The sequence below is a fragment of the Thermobia domestica genome, chromosome 3 (assembly GCF_964235325.1).
Source record: "Thermobia domestica chromosome 3, izTheDome1.hap1.1, whole genome shotgun sequence".
NCBI lineage: Eukaryota > Metazoa > Arthropoda > Insecta > Zygentoma > Lepismatidae > Thermobia > Thermobia domestica.
The window spans coordinates 7,448,879-7,469,789 of record NC_137456.1 but is presented as its reverse complement, the minus strand read 5'-3'; the positions used below and the strand labels follow the sequence as shown (position 1 = coordinate 7,469,789).

General features: G+C 35.9%; 1 protein-coding gene across 7 annotated transcripts in view; it reads right to left on the bottom strand.

The window, feature by feature from the left end:
• Positions 1–20,911, bottom strand: part of Nmdar2 (glutamate ionotropic receptor NMDA type subunit 2) — an 850,349-nt gene that overhangs the window by 61,896 nt on the left and 767,542 nt on the right. For all 7 annotated transcript variants that reach the window (XR_014130890.1, XR_014130891.1, XM_081753987.1 and 4 more), the window contains exons 8-10: positions 13,351–13,498; positions 5,864–6,047; positions 2,593–2,702 (exon numbers count right to left, since the gene is read on the bottom strand). Coding sequence is in view for 5 of the 7 variants with exons in the window: in XM_081753987.1 (XP_081610113.1) it covers positions 2,593–2,702; positions 5,864–6,047; positions 13,351–13,498 (442 nt within the window). In the remaining 2 variants the exon portion in view is untranslated. The remainder of the gene's footprint in view (positions 1–2,592; positions 2,703–5,863; positions 6,048–13,350; positions 13,499–20,911) is intronic.

Sequence of the window (20,911 nt, the reverse complement as noted above, 5' to 3'; positions counted from 1 at the left end):
TTCTAATCTGTGCATGTAGCGTTTCAAAGCAAAACAATAAATAAAGAACAACTCATTCGCTCGATATTCGTGGGATTATTCAGCCCACGCGGTGGATATCTGTGAAACAACTTAGAACAGCTCGTCTCTTTATTTCCGCCTTCCGTGTGATCGCATCCCGCCACTTCATTTCCTCAATTCTATGGCCTAACCTGCAGGAATCGAACCGAGCTGTCACAGTCACTGCAGTCGAGAGAAAACAAACGGAAATCACATTTTATCTAAACGGAATGCCAAAAAAAGAAAGATAGAAAAAAAATGTCATGGGAAGATATATTCACAATAATGTCAAACACTAATGGTATTTTGTTTCTTTGATGATACAAGATCACAACGTTACAGAGAGGAATGTTTTTTTTTTTCTGGAGATGTTATTTTCATGCATGTGACCAAACTGAATGTACTTAGTTCTAAAAAGAACTAAATGTGAGTAATACATGTAGTAATTATAATATACGTTATACATTCTTTACTTGATTTTGTAAAAGAAAATTACTCAACAGGTGATAAACCTATGATTGGAAATTCCCCGCTTAAGGGGTTAAATTGCTTCCATAAAATATACGTACTTAAGAAGATAAAGGATGCGACACACTGCTTCTAGAATTTCGAGCAACGTAAAACTCTGCTGATGAGTTACAAAGCCATTTGCAAATAAACGTGCTTTTACATGTATCAATGTGCGTAGAACAGGTTCTTTTATCTGTTGAATCAGTCTTCATTTGGATAGCAAAGTAAAACAACAGGTGCGTGCATTGTAAACAGTGTTGAATTCAGACTTTTGTACAAGGGAGGGCAATAAAAATTTAAGGGGGGCTATGTTCTAGATTCCAATAGAGCAGTAGGAATTTGTCGCAACAAAATTCGTGACTTGTTATTGTCTGGTCGGTTGCAATAACCAGCATATTGCCATTTTCCCCTAACTAACGTTGTAAAGCATTTGTGTGCGTCTGTATCTAATTTCCAAGTTTTTTTATTTAACTCTGACTTTATACGAGAACATGGTTTGTTAATTAGAACAATTAGGTTAGGCAAAAGAAGAAATTATTTTTTTTTAAATCTTTGCTTTTAAGGCTCTTTTATTTCCGAAAAAAATAAACACAAGAAAGGAAATATTTCGGTGCATGTGTATAGATATTCTAGGATGGGGCTCAGCCCCCCTTGAAGATGTCTAAATTTACCACCTGATTGTAACGTAAGCGGAAAATTATTTACATGAATCTGAAACATTGGTAAGTACTCATTAATCTTTGTGAAGAAAATCTATTCCAAAACCCGACCAGCTTTCTTTTTATTTTCTTGACTAAGAGCCATAGAACCTTTGGCTGTATCCGCTTTCATAACATACCTTATAGTAAAAATTTGACGACAATCCAGACAGCCTTAAGATTTTGGAAACAGATTTTGAGAAAAAAATTTTGTGATTTTTCTCTAGGTATATAAGCAGTAAGTTTTTTTTTCTTATATTTGAAAAGCAATGTATGTAATAATCATGGCCGATTTGTGAAAACTCTTAGAAATTTCTATTCTAAATTTGAAAATGTCTATAAATTTTGAAATTTCGTTTCCTTCTTCCAAGATAACGACAGAAGGTTACCTTTCGCGTACCAAATGAAAGAACACTTCAGTACTTTCAAAATGAGTTGTACTTCATTATTCTGTGCTAGTTAATATGACCATCAGCTCGCAAACAAGGTGTCACCTACTTTTACGATGATGTAATAATGATCATTAGAACTGCTTTTAAAATGGAATATAATTTATTACGCTGTGATAAGGAGCGTGGAAGTTACGTTTGAAATAGAGTATCATTTATTACGCTGCTAGTAATGATTATTTCAGTTAAATTCAAAATAAACTATCATTTAGAAATTATAACGTTTTCAAAATTAGTGAGAAATCTATCTTCAGGGTAAGAAGCCATTACGCAGTGTTAATCAGTGTGAGAAATGGGATGCCAAACAATAACACTCGAAGTGTGCATGTATTGGGGAAGGTGGATACAGGTATGAGAAAAAGAAATATTTCCCACTCGAATGCTTCCCCAATACAGAGAATTCACATGTTTGAACGTCTATAACAATTGAAGTATTATTAGTGGCAGTACTAATCACTAGTACTCTCGTTAATTACATATAAATTACTATGATTAATTTTCAAAATTATGAAAACAGTGCGACTTTATTCACTCAACTACGATATTTGGGGAAATTTATTTCAAATACATGGAGGGAAATCTCCCTATTCCCAGGATATCGCACTGTGATTAGAAGTTCGATTTTATTTACAACTTATGTAACCTAGAAAACTTCTGGTCATTTTTGAGGAGCTGGAAACCACAACTAAATGCGCAAATAATATAAAGCATGTCATCTTTCTCATATACAGAGCTTTCTTAACGAATGAGCCCAATGCTTACCTATCCGAGGATCCCACAAACAGAATTGCAAGTATTAATTATATATAAAATTTAGTCTAGGGGGCGTCAGTACACTGGTTTACCTAAGGGTCCACAATTCTGTTAAGACAGCCATGTTTGCGTGTATGTCTTACCTTCATGTCAAATCCTGACGGACTTAGCCACTCGAAAAGAAAAATCGAAAACGCTGAGGCTTGAATGGCCACTACACCTACCAACATCCAGGATGCAGTGTCGAATGGTTCTACAATAAAAGATAAAAAAAGAATCATAAATATTTTAGAATTATAAGGCTTTCCCTGCCCAATTATAACGTTTTATGCAATATTCAAGCATTTTAAATTTATAAAATATGAGTACGAGTAAATAAACTCCTTAAAAGCTTTCTTACAGTTCTTTAATAGGTTTGTTTTTTTGAAGCCAAAGTTATGCTGATTCCAACACCCGTAAGCTGAATTATAGAAAGCACTTATCCTGTATTTTAAATATTTCTAACGGATATCGGGACACATTGACATAGTGGTTGTCTCAGGCAGTAATGTACTGCTAGAATATTTGGTCGGTATATGTTCGACCTTTTTCAAATATATAGGGTATACCCAAACCCGGTATACCCTTGTTCTTACGTAAACTTAAGTGAGTATGCGCTGCCCGCAGGGCTGGATTTCCATGTTTTGCATCCATGTGCTCCAGCGATACTGCCGCCCCTAAGCACACCAATCCCATCGGTCTCCAAAACTTCCATTCTCCTGGATCCACTTCTTAAAATGTTACTAAATTATAATTATTACTACGACTGGTTATTGCTATTCTCATTTCTTATTACTCATTTTATGTAATATATTTTAATTCCTATATCTGGCCAGCATTTGGAGTAGATTCGTTAAAACTTACCTGGCTTCTGCCTACATGGTGTAAAAAGACAGCAAAATATAAAACAATCTTAAATATATTAAAGAATTACATTATTGTACCTAAAAATTTACAAAATGGCGTTCCTGATACTTTTGTGTATCAAAACTGTTTACGTCTTGCTTTGGCATTAGCAAACTCATTAATAACGTCATCAAAATCAAGTTTAATAGTCAAGTCATTTTTTATGGCTAAAGCAGCTAGATGAACCAGTCTCTTCTGAGAAAGAGTAGATCTCAAATAGTTTTTGATTCTTGAGAGTGTGGTATTACTTGAATAAATAAATAAATAAATACACGTCAATGTGTAAAAGTACGAGTGTCAAGTTACCTACTGCCGCTCTTATCAGCAAATCCACCGACGACTTATCAAACCACCATAATAACCAACTGACGTATGACAATATTTGCTACGATTAATCTGCTACATAAAATATGATCGTAGTCACAGCCATTAAAAAATGGCTTTCGCTTATTTTATTGAATCATTGGTGAAATATGTGTTTTCAATAGTTTTATCGTTTTTCAAATATTCTTTTAAATTGCCGCCTTGGTCCCGGGCCCACGTGGCCCTTGGCTAAATCTGACTCTGTGTACTAGACTATAAAAATATTAGATGCGTATAAGCTGTCTACTCTTGTATGTGCCACACTACATCTCTGTTTCTAGATTAAGATCGCAAGGTGCTATCTGTTCTGGGTTCGATTCCCATTGAGGAGCATAGGCGTTCATAGCTCCTCTTGGTCTTTCTGTGCACGTGTCGGTGTCGAGTGCGGTAAAATGTTGAAACACTAGCATGTCCGTGCAAGGAGTCACTGATTTAATCCTTGTCTCTTTGAGACTTTACATGGACATCACTCGTGTCTGTGGGTTTCCTGGAGTTTCTCCCGTTTCCTCTCAAAATGGTAAATTTGTTTCCAAAGAATGGTAAACTTACCGGAAAGAATGGTAAATGTGGGGGAAACAGTGGACATTTTGAGCGAAATCAAGTACGTAATTAGTCATATATTGGACTATAAGACGTATACCCATGTCATATTTTCATAGTCCACCTTATATTTACCTTAAATTTACGGAAGAATGAGGATGTACGCTACAAGTTTGGAAACTATGGACTGTATATCTATCAAATATTTTAGGATGACATCACTGGGGAAGAATAATGGGGAGAAAAAATATAATCTTTCATTTTAACGGCCCTAAATTATGATATTCAGGGAGACGGATGTTTAACGGGATATTTTGTTTTCAAAATAACCCGTTTCTTGTCTTAACTACGGATATTTCGATTTCGAAATGGTACTACAAAACTTTTGTAAAACGTTTTGTTTCATGTGTCTTCCATAAATAGGAGTGAAGGAATTGAATTCTTTGTAAACCCTTACAAAAATGCTTTAAATGTAGTTTAAAGGTTAAAGGTAAATTACCTCCGTAGTTTAAAGGTTAAAGGTAAATTACCTCCGTAGTTTAAAGGTTAAAGAATTTACCTCCGTAGTTTAAAGGTTAAAGTAAGCGAATGATAGGGGAATGAAAGCTGGGAGAGAACGGGTATACCACGAGAAAACCTATCAACAAGATGTTGTCCACCACAAACTTGGCTGGCCGAGGATCAAACTAGGGACCAAAGGTAAGCGCTCAACCACTGAGCCACCACACCCTCAGACAAGGGCGCCGATTTCTCTGTAAATTGGGGGGGGGGGCATCCAGATGCAGAAGGTAACCCTATATATATGAGGATTTTAAGACAATTGCATTCAAATTACGCCAAATATTGTATATTCATAAATACAATATTGGAGCCCTCATGAACTTTAGGGGCCCGGGGCCCCTCGTTCCCCCTAGGATCGGCGCCCTTGACATCCGACAGAATAACGGTAAACTTGAGGAGTTGCGCCCAAGCTCTTGGGAAGGATGGGTACTCTAGCAAACAATCCTGGTTTGTTTATATAGACTACAATACAGTAAATTTAATTTTAAAATTTTGTAAGTTATATTTGAGTGTATATTAGAATTTCAGAGTGTAACGTAGTCGCTAACGCTCTCTCCTTCTGTGCGAGCGGTCCCGGGTTCGATTTCCGGTGGGGTCACTTGGTCGAAAAATTGTAACACGCTTTTCAGATCAGCCACCCTGAATGAGGGTTTCCTGGGTTTTCCTCATTCACACCAGCCAAATGCCGGGGTGGTATCTAACTTATAGGACCCAGGCCGCTTCCTTCCTTCCCCAATTCTTTCTTCCTTCCCTTTCCCCGGATTTGCTCACCGAGGGACGTCATCCCTTAAATCGTGACGGGCTAAACGGCCTTAGACGCCGAAAGCCCAGAAATCTAAATCCTAAATCCTAAGTCCTAGAATTTCAGAATTTGTATTTTGTATTAGTTGAAAGATTGATTTTTTTTTTGGTGGAAATTCAGAGGTTTCATTGATTGAATACAAAATTCTATGCATTTCTATTTCTCAAATACGTTTTGTTTTAATAACTAAGTATGTAGCTTACCAAGAAAGGCAGTTGGTGAGATAATTCCCGTTCTTTTGGCGACCACAATCCCGATGCCTGTCTCCATAAAAGGAATAGAGAAGTCCACCACAGCCTCACGTTCTGCATTGATCATTAGTGACGTCATCACCATGTCAGCTTTCCTATTCACAAGGTCAGCTATCAACCCGTTCCATTTCCCATTCTGTGGAAATAAAATGCCTTATTAATTCTTTTAACTGCTTCCAATGTTATTCTATAATTTATAAGAATAGTTCTATATTGGTAATTTTAAACTGAAAAATTTAGCTGTGGAAAAAGAAAAAAATATCAAATATATGAAAAATCAAATATAAAAAATCAAAAAGAAAAATGTAATAACATTAGTGTTATATACTCTATAGCAGCGTTTCCCAACCGGTGTGCCGTGAATGGGCCGCTAGTGTGCCGCGAGGAAATCGAAACAAATTATTAACTCTATAGCAATCAAATTGCAAGACATAGGAAAAATGTATATTTGTATTTCACATTACTATGAACATCTACCATGAATCTACAATTTTAAGTTTCATACCGTGTTACTTTTCTGTACATTTTTGATGTTGAAATAAGTATTTGTTATCATTGTTATGACTATTATTGCTTCTTTATTGTTGCAGACTATTTCGTAACTTGAAATTTTAAAATATCATTCAATCCTTTCTACAAAGCAAACATGTATACAAATTATCTACATTTGTGTTTTAAAACTGAAAGAGATTTGTTTGTTCGTTCATTATTTAGTGATCTTTCTTCATAATGAAAACTTGGATACAGTTTTCGAAAAAGAAAGCTTTGTTTTAAAATCCTGAGTCCAATATTTCATTGGAATTGTTTTCTATTTTTAAATTAGAATGAAAAATATGCATAATGATTTACCACGGGGAAAAACCAGTGATCGAGCTTTCTTTTCTGCGCGAAGATCAGTAATCATAGAAAAAATACCATAGTATTTTATATTTACAAATAATGATATCTATGAGTGTGCCGCGAGAATTCAAGTTACACCTGTAGTGTGCCGTAAGTTGAAAAGGGTTGGGAAACGCTGCTTTATAGGTTGCATCATTTATAATGTCCAACCGTCACAACGGAAAAACCAGAAAAGGAAGAAAAATGAAATGAAATCTTTAAGATTAACGTCCCACGATTATGCCAGCAGAAGAGGAAGGAAAATGAAACTTTGCGTGCAGCGACTATAAGAAGAGAGACATCTTTGCATGTATTATTTAGAAATACCCAACGAACAGTCCTGTTAATCCAATATAAAGTTATATTTTTTCAAATCGTACTACGTTAGATTATTATATACCGGTATTTCATATCAACATACCAAACGAAAACTTAAAATATCACATTTATTATTCAGTGTTGCAAACTAAGGATATTATAGTATTACGAACATCCAAAGTTTGGAACCTCTAATAGATACACATACAGCACAATGGAGGTTAGCAGGACAGCATAATGCACATCGAAAGCATCTTAGTGTTGGATACCATGGTCATGGTATGATTTGTTCTGAATGACTAGAAACGAAGTTTCCAGGGTTTGAGACTTCGCATTTATTTGAAATGCGAAACATGCATAGATCAGTCTCATATCTAGTTACTTAAGTGGTTTGCAATTGGAAAACAAAACATTTTTTTCCGTTTACGGCACTTCGATATCTCAAACCGTTCCGGAGATATTATCATCATTGATAAAGTTCGCAACACTGCTGAAAATAGCGTATTTGTGGACAATTTTAAAATGATTGCTATTTTTTTCTTCTCTTTTATAACATTAATACAATAGCTGTAATTACAAGTTCTCGCAAAGCAGTGTCGTAAACTTAAGCAATATTTATTATTTTTCCTGAACGGTTTGAGATATCGAAGTGCTGTAAACGGTAAAATAATTCACACAACCATTACAAACTATACAAGTAACTAAATATAATACTTATCTAAGCATTGTTTCTAAATAAAACATTTCAAAGGAATTCAAAATTTAAAGCCTGGTAACTTCGTTCCTGTTCATTCGAAACTAGTCACACCATAATCATGGCATCGAACGCTAAAGCACTTTCGGTGTGCATTATTCTGTTCATCTCCGTCGTGTTGTATATGTGCTAGAGGCTTGCAATCTTTGGATGTTTGTGATACTATAGCATTCTTAGTTTGCACCACTGAATAATAAATATTGTATTTTATGTTTTTGTTTGACATGTTGATTTAAAATATGTAATAATCTGACGTAATGCCATTTGAAAAATTATAATGTTATATTGGGTTGGCAACACTATGTTGAAGGACTTCTGTTTAATACATCCAAAGATATCCCCTTCTAATACTTGTTTTGTGAAAAATTTTGCTTTTCTTTCTCTTTTTTTCCCTTATGACGGTTGGACATTATAAATGGTGCACATCCTGTCAACAAATTATTAACAAATATTTACATAACAATATTTAGAACTTCATTTTGCGGACCAGAAAATTCTTTAAAGAATCAGATTTTTTTAAAACTAGATTTTTGATTCTTCGCTACACACTACGCTCAGACATTTTCTGTTGTTTGTTTTTTCCTTGTTTGCTAACAACTTTTACTTCATATTTTTTTGTTGGTAAACAATCAACTCTTTCTTCTTTCTTTGTTTGTAAACAACTGGTTATTTCCTCTTCTCCTTGTTTGTAAAACTGAACAACAACGACAACAACAACAACAACACGAGCAACCAAGGGTATTACACAATTTTGTTAAGTAGCCCATTTCAAAATTTAGAAATGTTTTTAACTGAACTGATTTCTACTTTCAAGATACTGGCTCCAAAGCAAGGGAGCCGATTTCTCTGTAAATTTTGGGGAGGGAGAGCATTCAGAAGCAGAAGGTATATATATGAGGATTTTAAGACAAATTGCATTCAAATTATGACGAAATACAATTGGGGGGGCGCACATCAGCTTTGGGAGGCCCGGGCCCCCTTTCCCCCCAGAATCAGCGCCCCTGCTTCAAAGTAAGGATTACCTGCTAATAGCTAAGTTGCATCTTTAAAATTCGATTGTGAAGAAACGAAAATACAATGCCTGAAAAACATACCCTCCACCATTAAGATTTGAGAGAGAAATAGAAATTTCATTACATTCAATGAAGAGTGACGTCTTTATTTGATTATGCATCCACAATTTAAGAACCAACCTGCATTCCACAAGACTTGAGTGTGATCCGAAGCTGTAATAAATTTATTCAGAGTTTCCTTGAAGGAAAGTATTTGTGAGGCTCTCTCAATCAGCGAGTTCGGATCCAGGCAGCATGGTACCTGTAGGAGCCCAAATCAGCAGGTGTTCCCCGATGTACGAGGATATTCGTAAATATAAATGAAATGAAATCTTTAAGCGTAAATGTGCAGTGAAATGGGCTACAGTGAAATCTATGTTGGCCACCATCGATTCCACTGAAAAATGGCCAACTTACACAAAATAAATGTGATTGGTGTATTTTTAGAATAGAATTTCTAGTATTACGTGATTGTAAGATTTTAATAAGCAATGCCACGATAGCTACTTTTAAATAATATATAGTACCTCTTCTTAATGAGTTATACATATTTCTTTCGGAGTAAAAGATGTTTTGAGAATTTACTTCTTAATTGAATTAATATCTCAAAATCTCCGCTACCTTTCGACAAGACGTCAGGTGCCAATAGTTGACGATTGAGATGGTTAGCTTTAACCTTGAGAATTTTCCGGAATGATTAAAGATCACCAACGATGATGAGTCGATGTAGCTAATAGTTTTACCAAAACAGACAGAGTACACAAATAACGTACAACCATTTCCTAAATTTCTGTGCGTACTCTATCTTATTCAGATCTTCCATCACCATCTCTTTATCAGGGTAGTGTTGTGGCCATTGACCTCCAAGAACAAATAGTGGGAACCTATACTTCTTTGTCTCTTATCATAAATACAAACATCTGCCTCTCATATGGGAATACGAAAGAGTTAAAAAAAACAGCAAAACAGAATTTTGTGTGGTCAATATACGTAGGTAAATTTATCATCATAGGGTAAACATTGCTTCAATGCTTCCAAAATAGACAGGTGGCCAGCTTACAGAGTAATAAGTAATGCATGTCTTATGAGAAAATGTAGGTTCAAGACGAACCAGGCCAAGTTGAGCAGGTGGATAACTTAGAGAAGTGGGCAAGTTGACAGTTTTTACTGTAAATGAAACATTTTTTTTTACGTCCTACGAGTAAATTATGCCAGGATACTAGAGGAGACGGTGATGATGAGAATGACTGAAATGGTGAAAAGAAGGAAGTGGGAGGACACCAAAGAAACCGGATGAAACCCTTTCACGCGGTGTTTGTCCATCACAAAGCTTATTTCGTACGAGGTAGGATCAAAACAGGACCCCATGCACTAGAGGTCTACCACTAAGCCAGTGCGGCCCCAGGAGAATAGTTGTGTCTCTCTCTCTCAAACCAATGAGTTACTTTGAAGATGCAGTAGTTGAAATTTCCTCTCTTTGCTCAAAGCTATAAGAACGGATCCTCTAAATTAATTCAGTGCTTATATATGGTTCTCCGATTACTTCTTCGGCGTTTTCTTTCCTCAGGGCCTCTTGCTGGGGTAACAGCATCAAAGTAAAAGATGTGAGCCTGATAGTCTAGTTCAGCGTCGTATCACTGATACTTTGGCATTTCTTACTCAAGGAAGGAACCATCTTAATCTGGAAAACTACAAGATTTTATTGCTTAATGTGTGATAACTTAATCATTTTAATATATAAGTAATATTCCTTACATTCTGAACAGGAGCGTTCATTTCAGATTTGGCTTTGGTGGGAGGAGGAGAGGCAAGGTTCTCACTGATCTAAGAGTTTTCCTTTTCTATTAATATATTATTATACAATTGATTAAGATATATGTTTTACTTGAACTCAAGGTAAATTGTCCCCTACCTTTCTCAAATGACAGTCCTGATTTTGAATATTACTTGCATTTTAACCATAGAGAACAGGATCAAAACAAATTTGCTAATGGTTTGGAATTTTATAATGTTTGATTTTGATATGACTTGAGTTTAGTTTAGCGTCTCTTCAGCACAGAGGTTATATGAGACATGTACCTACAACTTAACTTGGGATCCGAACATTAAAAACAACTAATATGCAGTAGATTTCACCGTTAAGAGAGTATATTATTTGCATGATACAATAAAACAAGCAACATTCACTCGCACGTAGCGTGGAAAACACGTAAGTGGAATATTCACATACACTGACCAAACACAAAAAAAACATACACAAATGACAAACTTAATTATCTGTTCTTACCCAAAGAAGTTTGAAAATTAAAAGAAAGGGGAGTTTGGTAAAAACACTTGTTTAAGTCGATTTTCTGAAGGTTGAAGGGGAAGGATTCAACAAGCAAAACAATATTTCTAATTCACACCAGAGATGCCTAAAGGCATTTAAAAAAAATCAAGTATAGTGGTAGTTAATTAGTGCACCCTTCGTCAGGAAATCTTGGATTCGGCCTTACCTACCTCTGGGTCTGGATAACTGAAAGTGCAGTTGAAACTCCTGTCGTATGTTTGCAATCTGTCCAGTACTAAACCTTGCTATACTTGTATTACTTCCAACTATTCAAACAGGAGCTTCAAATGTTTGGTCTACCCAAGATGTTTACGATTGTTCTTAACGCAAGTTATGGGAATAAACTCTGGTTCGAATTACTATCCAATATTTCGAATTTTACAGTTTCGAATTAACCAGAGTTTTCTTAATATAAAACGGACTATCAAAAGTGTGGCGCAAAAGGCGTTAGCTTAGAGTTCTAAAATAGTTAAAATCAACAGATTGGACATGCTAAATTTTGGGGCAGCACAATCTGAAGACATTTTATGTAGTGTACCAATTTTTGTATAGAGTTTTGTAAAGCTCCCTTTCCTTAGATTGTAGCTTTAAAGTTTTACTAATATGATTTGCATCAAGAAGGGGTGGATCCAGAATAGACTCCCAAGGGAGCGTTTTGGGGGAAGCTGGTGAAAAATTCTCAGTTTTCTCTGTCACCGGCTTTTGCAGCACTAGTGCCTGAGCGCTAGAGGGATCAAAATCCCCCTTGAATACCCTATGAACTCCACGATAATTAATACTTACGTTAATAGAATAACCAAAGTACTAATTAACTAAGTCTATGGTCTATGACCCGGAGGTTCAATGCCGCGTTCACAAAAGCTTTCCATTGACTTCTATCCTTAACCAACTGGATCGAGTTTCTACTTTGGATTCTTATCTCTGCGAGATCCATCTTAATATTGTCCTCCTATCTGCTCCTAGGTCTTCCTAATGGTCGTTTTCCGATTAGATTTCCAGTCAAAACCGTGGAAGTGTTCCTATTCTCTTCCATCCTGGCTACATGACCTGCCCGCCTGAGCCTCCCAGACTTGATGACCCAGACATGTTTGGTAAACCATATAAATTATGCAGTTCTTCGTTATGAAGTTTCCGCCATTCTCTATTCCCATTCCTTCTGGGCTCGGATAATTCGAATCAGGATTTTATTCTCAAATACTTTCAGTCTGCGTTCTTTCCTCAGAGTAAGCGATCATGTTTCACAACCATACAGTACAACAGGCCTGATTATATATCTACGTCAGTAGATTACAGCAAATATTTCAAGTAATTGAATCATCATGACTTAATAAAGCAGAAAACGAAAGGGGTTAACAAAATTATAAGATTTCCAACTTCGCATTCTTAGCTAATAATTTTGTGTTTTATTCAAGTCGGGATTCAAGGAAATCATATACGTAAATTAGAAGGAAATCGGATCACAATACAGCAACGAATGTAAAAATAGAGAAGGTTTAATATATTCTAACATTTTAGAAATAGGTACTCGTCATGGTTGATTCAGTGTGTATGATTAATCTTGTGCATTTGCTTGTATGTATGTTCATTTCTGCTATCAATACGTGAAATGGTAATACTTTCATCAGAAATTAAATCTCACAAACCTTCAGGAATTCCAGGCGTTTATTTTTGATTTATTTTCAATTTTGAAAAGAAATTTTATATAAAAGTTTCATATTATTTCGGCATCCTGAAATACAAATAACAATAACTAATCTGAAATTGATCAGCTTTGTGTTTTGTTCTTTTTCTGTTTATCTTGTTTTTCTTTCTCCCCATTCTCTTGCTGAACTAGATCAAATTAATCTCTGTATTCTATTCAGGGAAAGACTGTAGCAGGTTGTTATGGAAGAAATCAAGCATCAAAAGAGAATTGTGTGGTTTCCGTTTGAAATTCATATGGGTGTGTCATTTTAGGGTTCTCTTTTCGAGATCAAGCTGGTAACCAAGAATTGAACACCTCCCGCCTCTCAAACTCTGACGGCACACACACACACACACACACATACACACAAACACAAGAAAAGAGCCAGGGAAGAAGAAGCCGAAGTGTAGTTCTCCGTCTTACCTCCAGAGTCCCCCACTTTCCATCCTCAACCCTCACTAGCTCATATGTGAAGCGCAATTCCTCCGCAAACTTCTCCAGCAGATCGATACAGAATCCAGAACAGCATTGGAATAAGCTCTCGTTCCTGTGAGCGCTCGGGATATCCACTCTGCGAAGAGAGAGAGAGAGAGAAAAAAAATAATGCCACCATCATAATAATTAATAATAAGTTATTAGTGGGTTCATGCGTATCTTAACGATACAAGTAGTTTATTTTTTCGTATAAATGAGATGAAGTTTGTTGTTTTACGTCCGAGGCTAGAGAAGACGGATGACTAATGAAATTGAATTATTCTAAAATAGTTGGTGGAATGATACTGTAGAAGAAAAGCGAGAACCTTGGGTAAACTCACGGACATGATGTTGTTGACCGCATGGTCATATAACCATAGGTGGCGCCACAGAGGATGCAGTGGGTGCAGCTGCACCCACATTAACTTCGATTTTCAGATTTCCTATAATAATCCTTTCTATTTTGTATATTTCTTGTTTCTTATGTTTGGATATATTTGAGTGAATTCTTAAGTCTCTCATAAGTTACTTGCTATCATACCGTGTCTTTCTAGTTCTTCTTTTTGGGTAAAACTTAGGGATTATTTTTGAGATTTTAACGCTCAATAGTGCAGGGCGTTCTGGCAAGAATGTTAAGATGTATTGTTCCATCCTAACCTGCACCCACATTACCAAAATCCTGGCGCCGCCTATGCACATAACTCTGATCATAACTCTGATATCGAATGAGGGACCCATAATATAAAACATGAACGCTCTACCACTCTTATAAAACAAGAGTCTCTGACTATTATTTCCAGTTTCTGACACTACTCATGACTACCACATTTCACAGGGCTATGACAGCAGAAACAGGGGTAGTTAAAAGTGCCCTTGCTCTTTAAGGAGATTAGAATTCTCAATTAGTTTCACCTTAAGATCACCATCATTAAATCTCAGACCATTGACGTAACGAGGATATATTGCTGGCGGAGAAGCATGAGCCCTAACTGCTTACAATTGAAAGAACCCTTCAACCACCACAGTTTGAACCTATTCAACTAGGAAGGCCAACAGTGTTCTAGAAAGATGTGTCCTCCCTCTATTTACGCCTTTACGTCAAACACCTCAACTTGAAAAATGATGGAATTTACATGCATGGTTTTTATAACATTGTTTTTACACAATTTTCATTATCCTCTATGTTCCTCAGAATACCTGTTCTAAATATGATACAATTACAAACGATAACAATACTTTGATAATACGAGACGTGTTTTTTTTAAGTAAGGTCCGTTTGAACATAAGTACACAACGAAAGGTTATTTCAAAAAAGTAGATTTATTTTCAGAAAGTACATACTTTACTCTGTTTTTCGACAGAGTTGCCAAGTTTGTTCAAACACTTATCATACCTCTCAACCAATTTCAAAATACCCTTTTCATAAAAACTTGCCGCCTGCTCCGATAACCAAGAGTTCACTGCCATTTTCACATCATTTCGGGACCCAACGGGGGCACAGTTTCCTAAACTTTAGGTGTTCAGAAACAATTTTGTAAAGCACTGATGTCGACATGTCAGGAAATTCGTTTGAGAGACCTGTTATTGTGAAGCGCCTGTTCTCACGAACCGTCGCTTCAACTGAAGCCACCAAATCGTCTGTAATCGAAGAAGCGCGACCGGAGCGGTCCTCATCATGGACGTTTTCACGGCCATTTTTGAATTCTCGTACCCACTTACGCACTTTGCTTGCACACATAACAGTATCACCGTACACTTCGCAAATCTGTCGATGAATTTCTGCAGTAGACAGGTTTCTTGCTGACAAAAACCGTATCATTCAGCGAACCTCACACGCGGCGGGCGACTTGATAGTATTATACATTGTGAAAGCGCAGTACACAACCGTGCCGTCAGCTACAGAGTTGAAACTGAGCACAGTTGTTCCCAAGGCATGCCGGTACAAGACGCACACGCTCGTCGCGGTATGCACGCGAATGACTAATGTCTACAACAAAACGGACCTTACTTAAAAAACACGCCTCGTACACAAGCAAAAAAAAAAAAAAATGTTCTACCACATGTTACACCTGCATGTATAGTATAGAATTGAAGAAATTACTATTTGTTTCAAGCAGAGAAAATGGAGATCAAGTTGTATGTTCAATTATGCCTATGTGCTCGCCTTATCATTACAGTAAGCAATATCTTGAAACGAGAAGAAATGGTCTGGTCTTTGTAACGACTCTTTCCGCCTAACCAACCAATCGAATCCTCGTTACATCTTCTCTTGTCGTATGTAACCTTTGAACGCTATTGTCGCAACTGCTGTATTAAGATTTTAAACCTGAATAGTTCAGCCCCTAATTAACTTAGGAAGATAATTTTGGTATCAATGTGTTTCTGAGAGATGATGCTTTCTGCTGATATGCATTTTATGTATGTGATAGAGTATCAAGGCGTAAAGAGGGGGAAATTTCGTGTTTTTGTTGTTGTTGTTTTGCATGAAGGTTTTTTTGGGGGGGGCATTCCCAATTTTGGGAGTACACTCATAAAAACTTGAATGTGAAACATGATAATAGTCTATCGTAATATAATGTATTTGTATTTGTTGCTTATATCAGGGAAGGAGGGTGGGGTGGAGTGGAAAGAATTTGACCATTTTTTGTGTCTCAGTTTTTTTTTTTTAACATGAGTTACATTTATTTTGAGGACGGTTCCATATAAGACGATATGAGTTCACTGAAGTGATCTAGAAGCACAATTCTTGTTGCTACAGATGTGTGCAGCAAAAATGATGTGCAGATGATGTGACGTGATAATTAGGGGCTTCACCAAGGCTGCCAACGCGGTCTGCAACAGCCCTTTGAAAATGATATACAGGGTGGTTTTTGTAAGAATTTCGTTCTGAATTCTTATCTTCCTTTGCATTCCAGAAATGGATACATTTTTTTTAAAATTATTGTCACAAGTGTGTTGCCTACACATTAGCACTATTTCTTCAGCGTAGGGTGGCTGTAAGGGTCACCAGGGCCTCCAAATTCTATTTTTCATAATTTTAGGCTTTTTGTTTTCTTCTTTTTCTATGAATAAGACGGGAATTGTACAGGTGTTCCCTAATTGAAATATGTGTTCCACAAGCTTTCCTACGATATACTAATCATGACTCTGCAGTTATTGGAGGGGTCACTAGGGTTCCCAACGTGGGAGTCTATGATTTCGTTCAAATCCTTAGCGGGCATAGAAAGGGTAAAATAGTTGAGATGGTACACTTCTAGTTTATACTTGTGTGAAGGTATAGTTTGTATTTTTCAAAGAAATACTCAATCATTAGATAGTACGATTTTTAAGGCTTGATATCTGCTAGTTATTCGTTGTTTCTGTCATTAGACAATGAGTTCATCTCGTATGTAATCTATAGAAACGTAAAAGAATAAAAATTATCTATTAACAATTATCCAAACTTAAACTTTTCTTGATTTGAAGAGAAACAAGGGTTTTGCTCCAATCAGAAAAATTTGTGGTTTTCATCCTTTTGGTGGTACTTCAATATGGTAAAATAGTATGATAGTCGGTACAAACGAGTAGTGGTAACCATACGGTTTGAGATCTACAGGTTGTGAACCATTTTTAACTTTTGATATTCTACAAAGGTTAGACAGCGCATTTGAATGCTGATTGAACGAGCTTTCGAATGGTATACAGCACAAGACAGTGCTTTCTTTGGTAAGGAAGTTACAAACAAACTTTGGGAATCAGTGTTTCCATCCAATTCCCTTAAGTAATCTTAAAATAATTTTAGATTTTACCAAATTTTCCTCAATAACTTCCATTAGAAAGACACTACTACTACATAACGTAATTCCATTGTCGTTCAAATGAGCTATGTCTCAACTCTGTAGAAGAACTACACGGCGAACAATAAGCAACATAATGTCAAAAATGTTTCTCAACCTGTAGCTCTCAAACTTGAGAATAGAACACATGGTGGTATGATTTTTTAAACTTAGAATTTCCCAGGACAGGATCCATTCAATAAATAACCGGAAAAGTATAAAAAGTACAAAATTTCCAACAAATTTGTGCTTCTTTGTTATTTTTGGGTCATGTCCTAGAATTATTATTATCAGATGTGCCTGGCACGTCTGCCTCACGAACAGGATACTGGGAATCAGTGAAACAAGATGGCGGCACTATTGCGGGTTTGCACTAACATGGAGCAGAGGAGTGTCATTAGATTTATGTTAGATGATGATCATTAGTGTCAGATCAGTCCTCTATATTGTTCGTCATTCTGATGTTCATCTTTGCTGCAATACGTATGTATCACTCACCGTAAAATATCTTTTTTCCCGTATCAATTCATCAATTCTCGTAATGTTCTCCGTGACTCCACAGACAGAGTCTCCTGAGTGTGGCAAATCTTTAACACTTGTTATACCCCGTTTGAACTTATCTGCCCACTCATACACTTGAGTTCGATTCAAACAACTTTTTCCATATTGCACTGCCACCAGACGGATTGGTTTAAACCCTACAGCTAACAGAAATCTAATGAGACTCCGCTGCTCCATGTTAGTACAAAACTGCAACGGTGGCGCCATCTTGTTTTTAGTAATTCCCAGCATTCCGTTAGAGAGGCAGGCATGCCAGGCTCATCTGATAATAGTTTTAGGACACCACCAAAAAATAACAAAGAAGCACAAACTTTGTGGATTTTTTTTTTATTTTTATACAACTTTTCCGGTTATTTATTGAATGGAATTTGTATATATAAAGTTCCAATCACTAAATAACCGAAAAGGTTGTATAAAAATACAAAAATTCCACAAAGTGGGTATATACATATATGAATATAATATAAATTTATAATTACATTATTCAACAGGATTTTCGTAAAATATCAAAAATTCGTTGCGGATAAAAGGATTATTCCTTTGCCCGTTTGTGTACTGTTACATCACTACTTTATCTTCAGCTTTTGAGATATTTGTCAAATAACGTTTAGTATGCTTGTTCTGTCTTACCTATCTTCTTTTCTTCCACTTAATTATCAAATTCTCTCAAGGTTTGTTTCTTGAACAATGACATTTAACGTAAAGGATAGTTTTTTTTTTTAAATCCTGAACTGTTTTTCCCACTTTCACTAACTTGATTTTACAAGTAGAATGTTATGTCCTGTTATGCTTCAGCATCACGTACCTGACCCACATATGAATTGCCAGAATTCGTGACTAAACAAATTTTAAAGATAAATAAGAAAAGAAATAGAAGAAGAATAAAAAATAACAATTATGAGGAAAAGGAAGTAGAATATGTCGATCCTATAGTACAATGGTTCCCACTCTAGAGAATGCGACCCTGGGGGCTAGACGTTCATAGCGAACAAGTGGGTGCAAGCTAGCGACAGATGTAAACTAACTAATTGATAATTAAAAATGTTACGAATGTTGTAACAAAGAGGCGTTAAATTAAATATCGTACCGATACAAAAGAAATATTGGCTAAGAACTGGTTACATTGAAAACAAAGCTGGTAAAAATAATACTGAATTACAAGAATATGCTGAATTTTTCTATGGTTCCAACTATTTGAGTCTATATATTGAAAGCGTCCTTCTCTTCATATTATTGATCTATTAAATTTAGCTGGTAATAAATCCTTCTACTCTATTATCACAGCTGAGCAAGTGACAAAGCTCATAAACAGTCTCAATACCAAATCAATCTGTTGTCTACATGGTATACCTGTTTTCATATTGAAAGGTATTGTGTCCATCATGTTGTTCCTGTTTTTACATCCTTATTTCACAGGACTCTGTTTACTTCAGTTTACCCTGATCATTGGAAAACAGTTGTCATTGTTCGTATTATTAAAACTGATGGGGAAAAAAACCTTACTGACTATAGACAAATTTCTCTGTTGCGTATTATACCTAGTTATTTTTCTGATAAATTGATATACAATTACTTGTACAATCACGTTTGTCCTAACATCACTATGTATCAACATAGTTTTGTGAAAAATAGATCAACTAGAACTAACTTGACATGTTTTATGGCTGATGTTTTTCCTACTCTTTAGAGTAATGGGCAGATTGATGTAATCTACTTTGATTTTTCTAAAGCCTTTGATAAGTTTAGCATGACATTTTAATGTATAAATTGAAATCCTATGAATCTTCTAATTTATTTATTGCTTGGTTTGCATCATATTTGTATCAAAGAAAGATACAAAGATATAACATAGATAAAACATTGATATTTATATTTGTTGTAAGATATAAAGATAGTCTTTCTTATGTATATAACGTTTACTCTGGTGTTCCACAAGGATCAAACCTAGAACCACTTCTCTTCCTTATGTTTATTAATGACTAGTTGAATATACCCATTCTTCGCATGGGGGCTGTATTTGGAAGTCAACGCCTGTGGGAGTATCACTATCCATTTCAGCGACCGCCAAAACTATGGATTTGACACAAATATCGGTCATTTTGGATTACCTTTTACATGTCTCGGTATCCACCCCCAGCCCGCAGCGGAGGAGGGTGAATTTGGAACTTGATGCGATCAGAGTTTCACCATTGATCTCAGCAACTGGGAAAACTGTGAATTCGACACTAATATCGGTCATTTTCTAATACTTTTACTTTGACATGTTCAGGTAAACGCCTTCCTGAGACCCCCCGGTTCGAATTTTGAAAAGAACGCTTCGCCTTGGTCTGGGGCCTGAACCAAGGTACCTGTGACCCAAATTTGGTAACTCTGAGTCCACTCGTCTGGTCCCCAGGCCACACACAGACACACTGATAGACAGACAGACACACACACAAACAAACTCTTTATTTTATTTATATTAGATATAACTGAAAACCTAGATTGTAAATATTTCATGTATGGAGATGATCTGAAAATTCATAAAAAAAAAACATTGTAAATTTGGATGATTACTTGGTAATTCAGAACAATATTAATAAAATACTAAATTGGTCTAGAAATAAAGGATTACCTTTAAATTGTAAGAAAATTTGTTGAACGAGTTTCAAGAACAAAACAAATCCAATCTACAACATACTTTACTTATAATGTAGATACCATTAAAGATTTAGGTGTTCTTGACAGTAAATTACTTTTCAAGCATGTTGAGAATATAACTTCTAAAGCGAGAAGGAATCTTGGCATTCTGAAATGGATGTGCAAAGACTTTATTTCTGTGAAAACCTGCCTTATTCCTTATTATTCTAATCTCAGAAGTCATCTCGAATATTGCTCAAATAACGTGTGGTCAAAAAGAAAAAAAAAAGTTTTCAGCAAGTAAGTCTTTATTATACACTTACAATAATGTGTCAATGAAAGCATGTAAATGCTGGACATGTACTGCAGACATAGATATCAATGGATTGCACTATCCGGTCCATGTTTAGCAGCTGAGCGCACCTTCCTATGTAAGCCTGAGAAAGAGTTTTGCCAATACTGGGAAGGAAGTTCAGAGAAGGTATATCTGGCTACATTGGAAATTCAAATGTTGT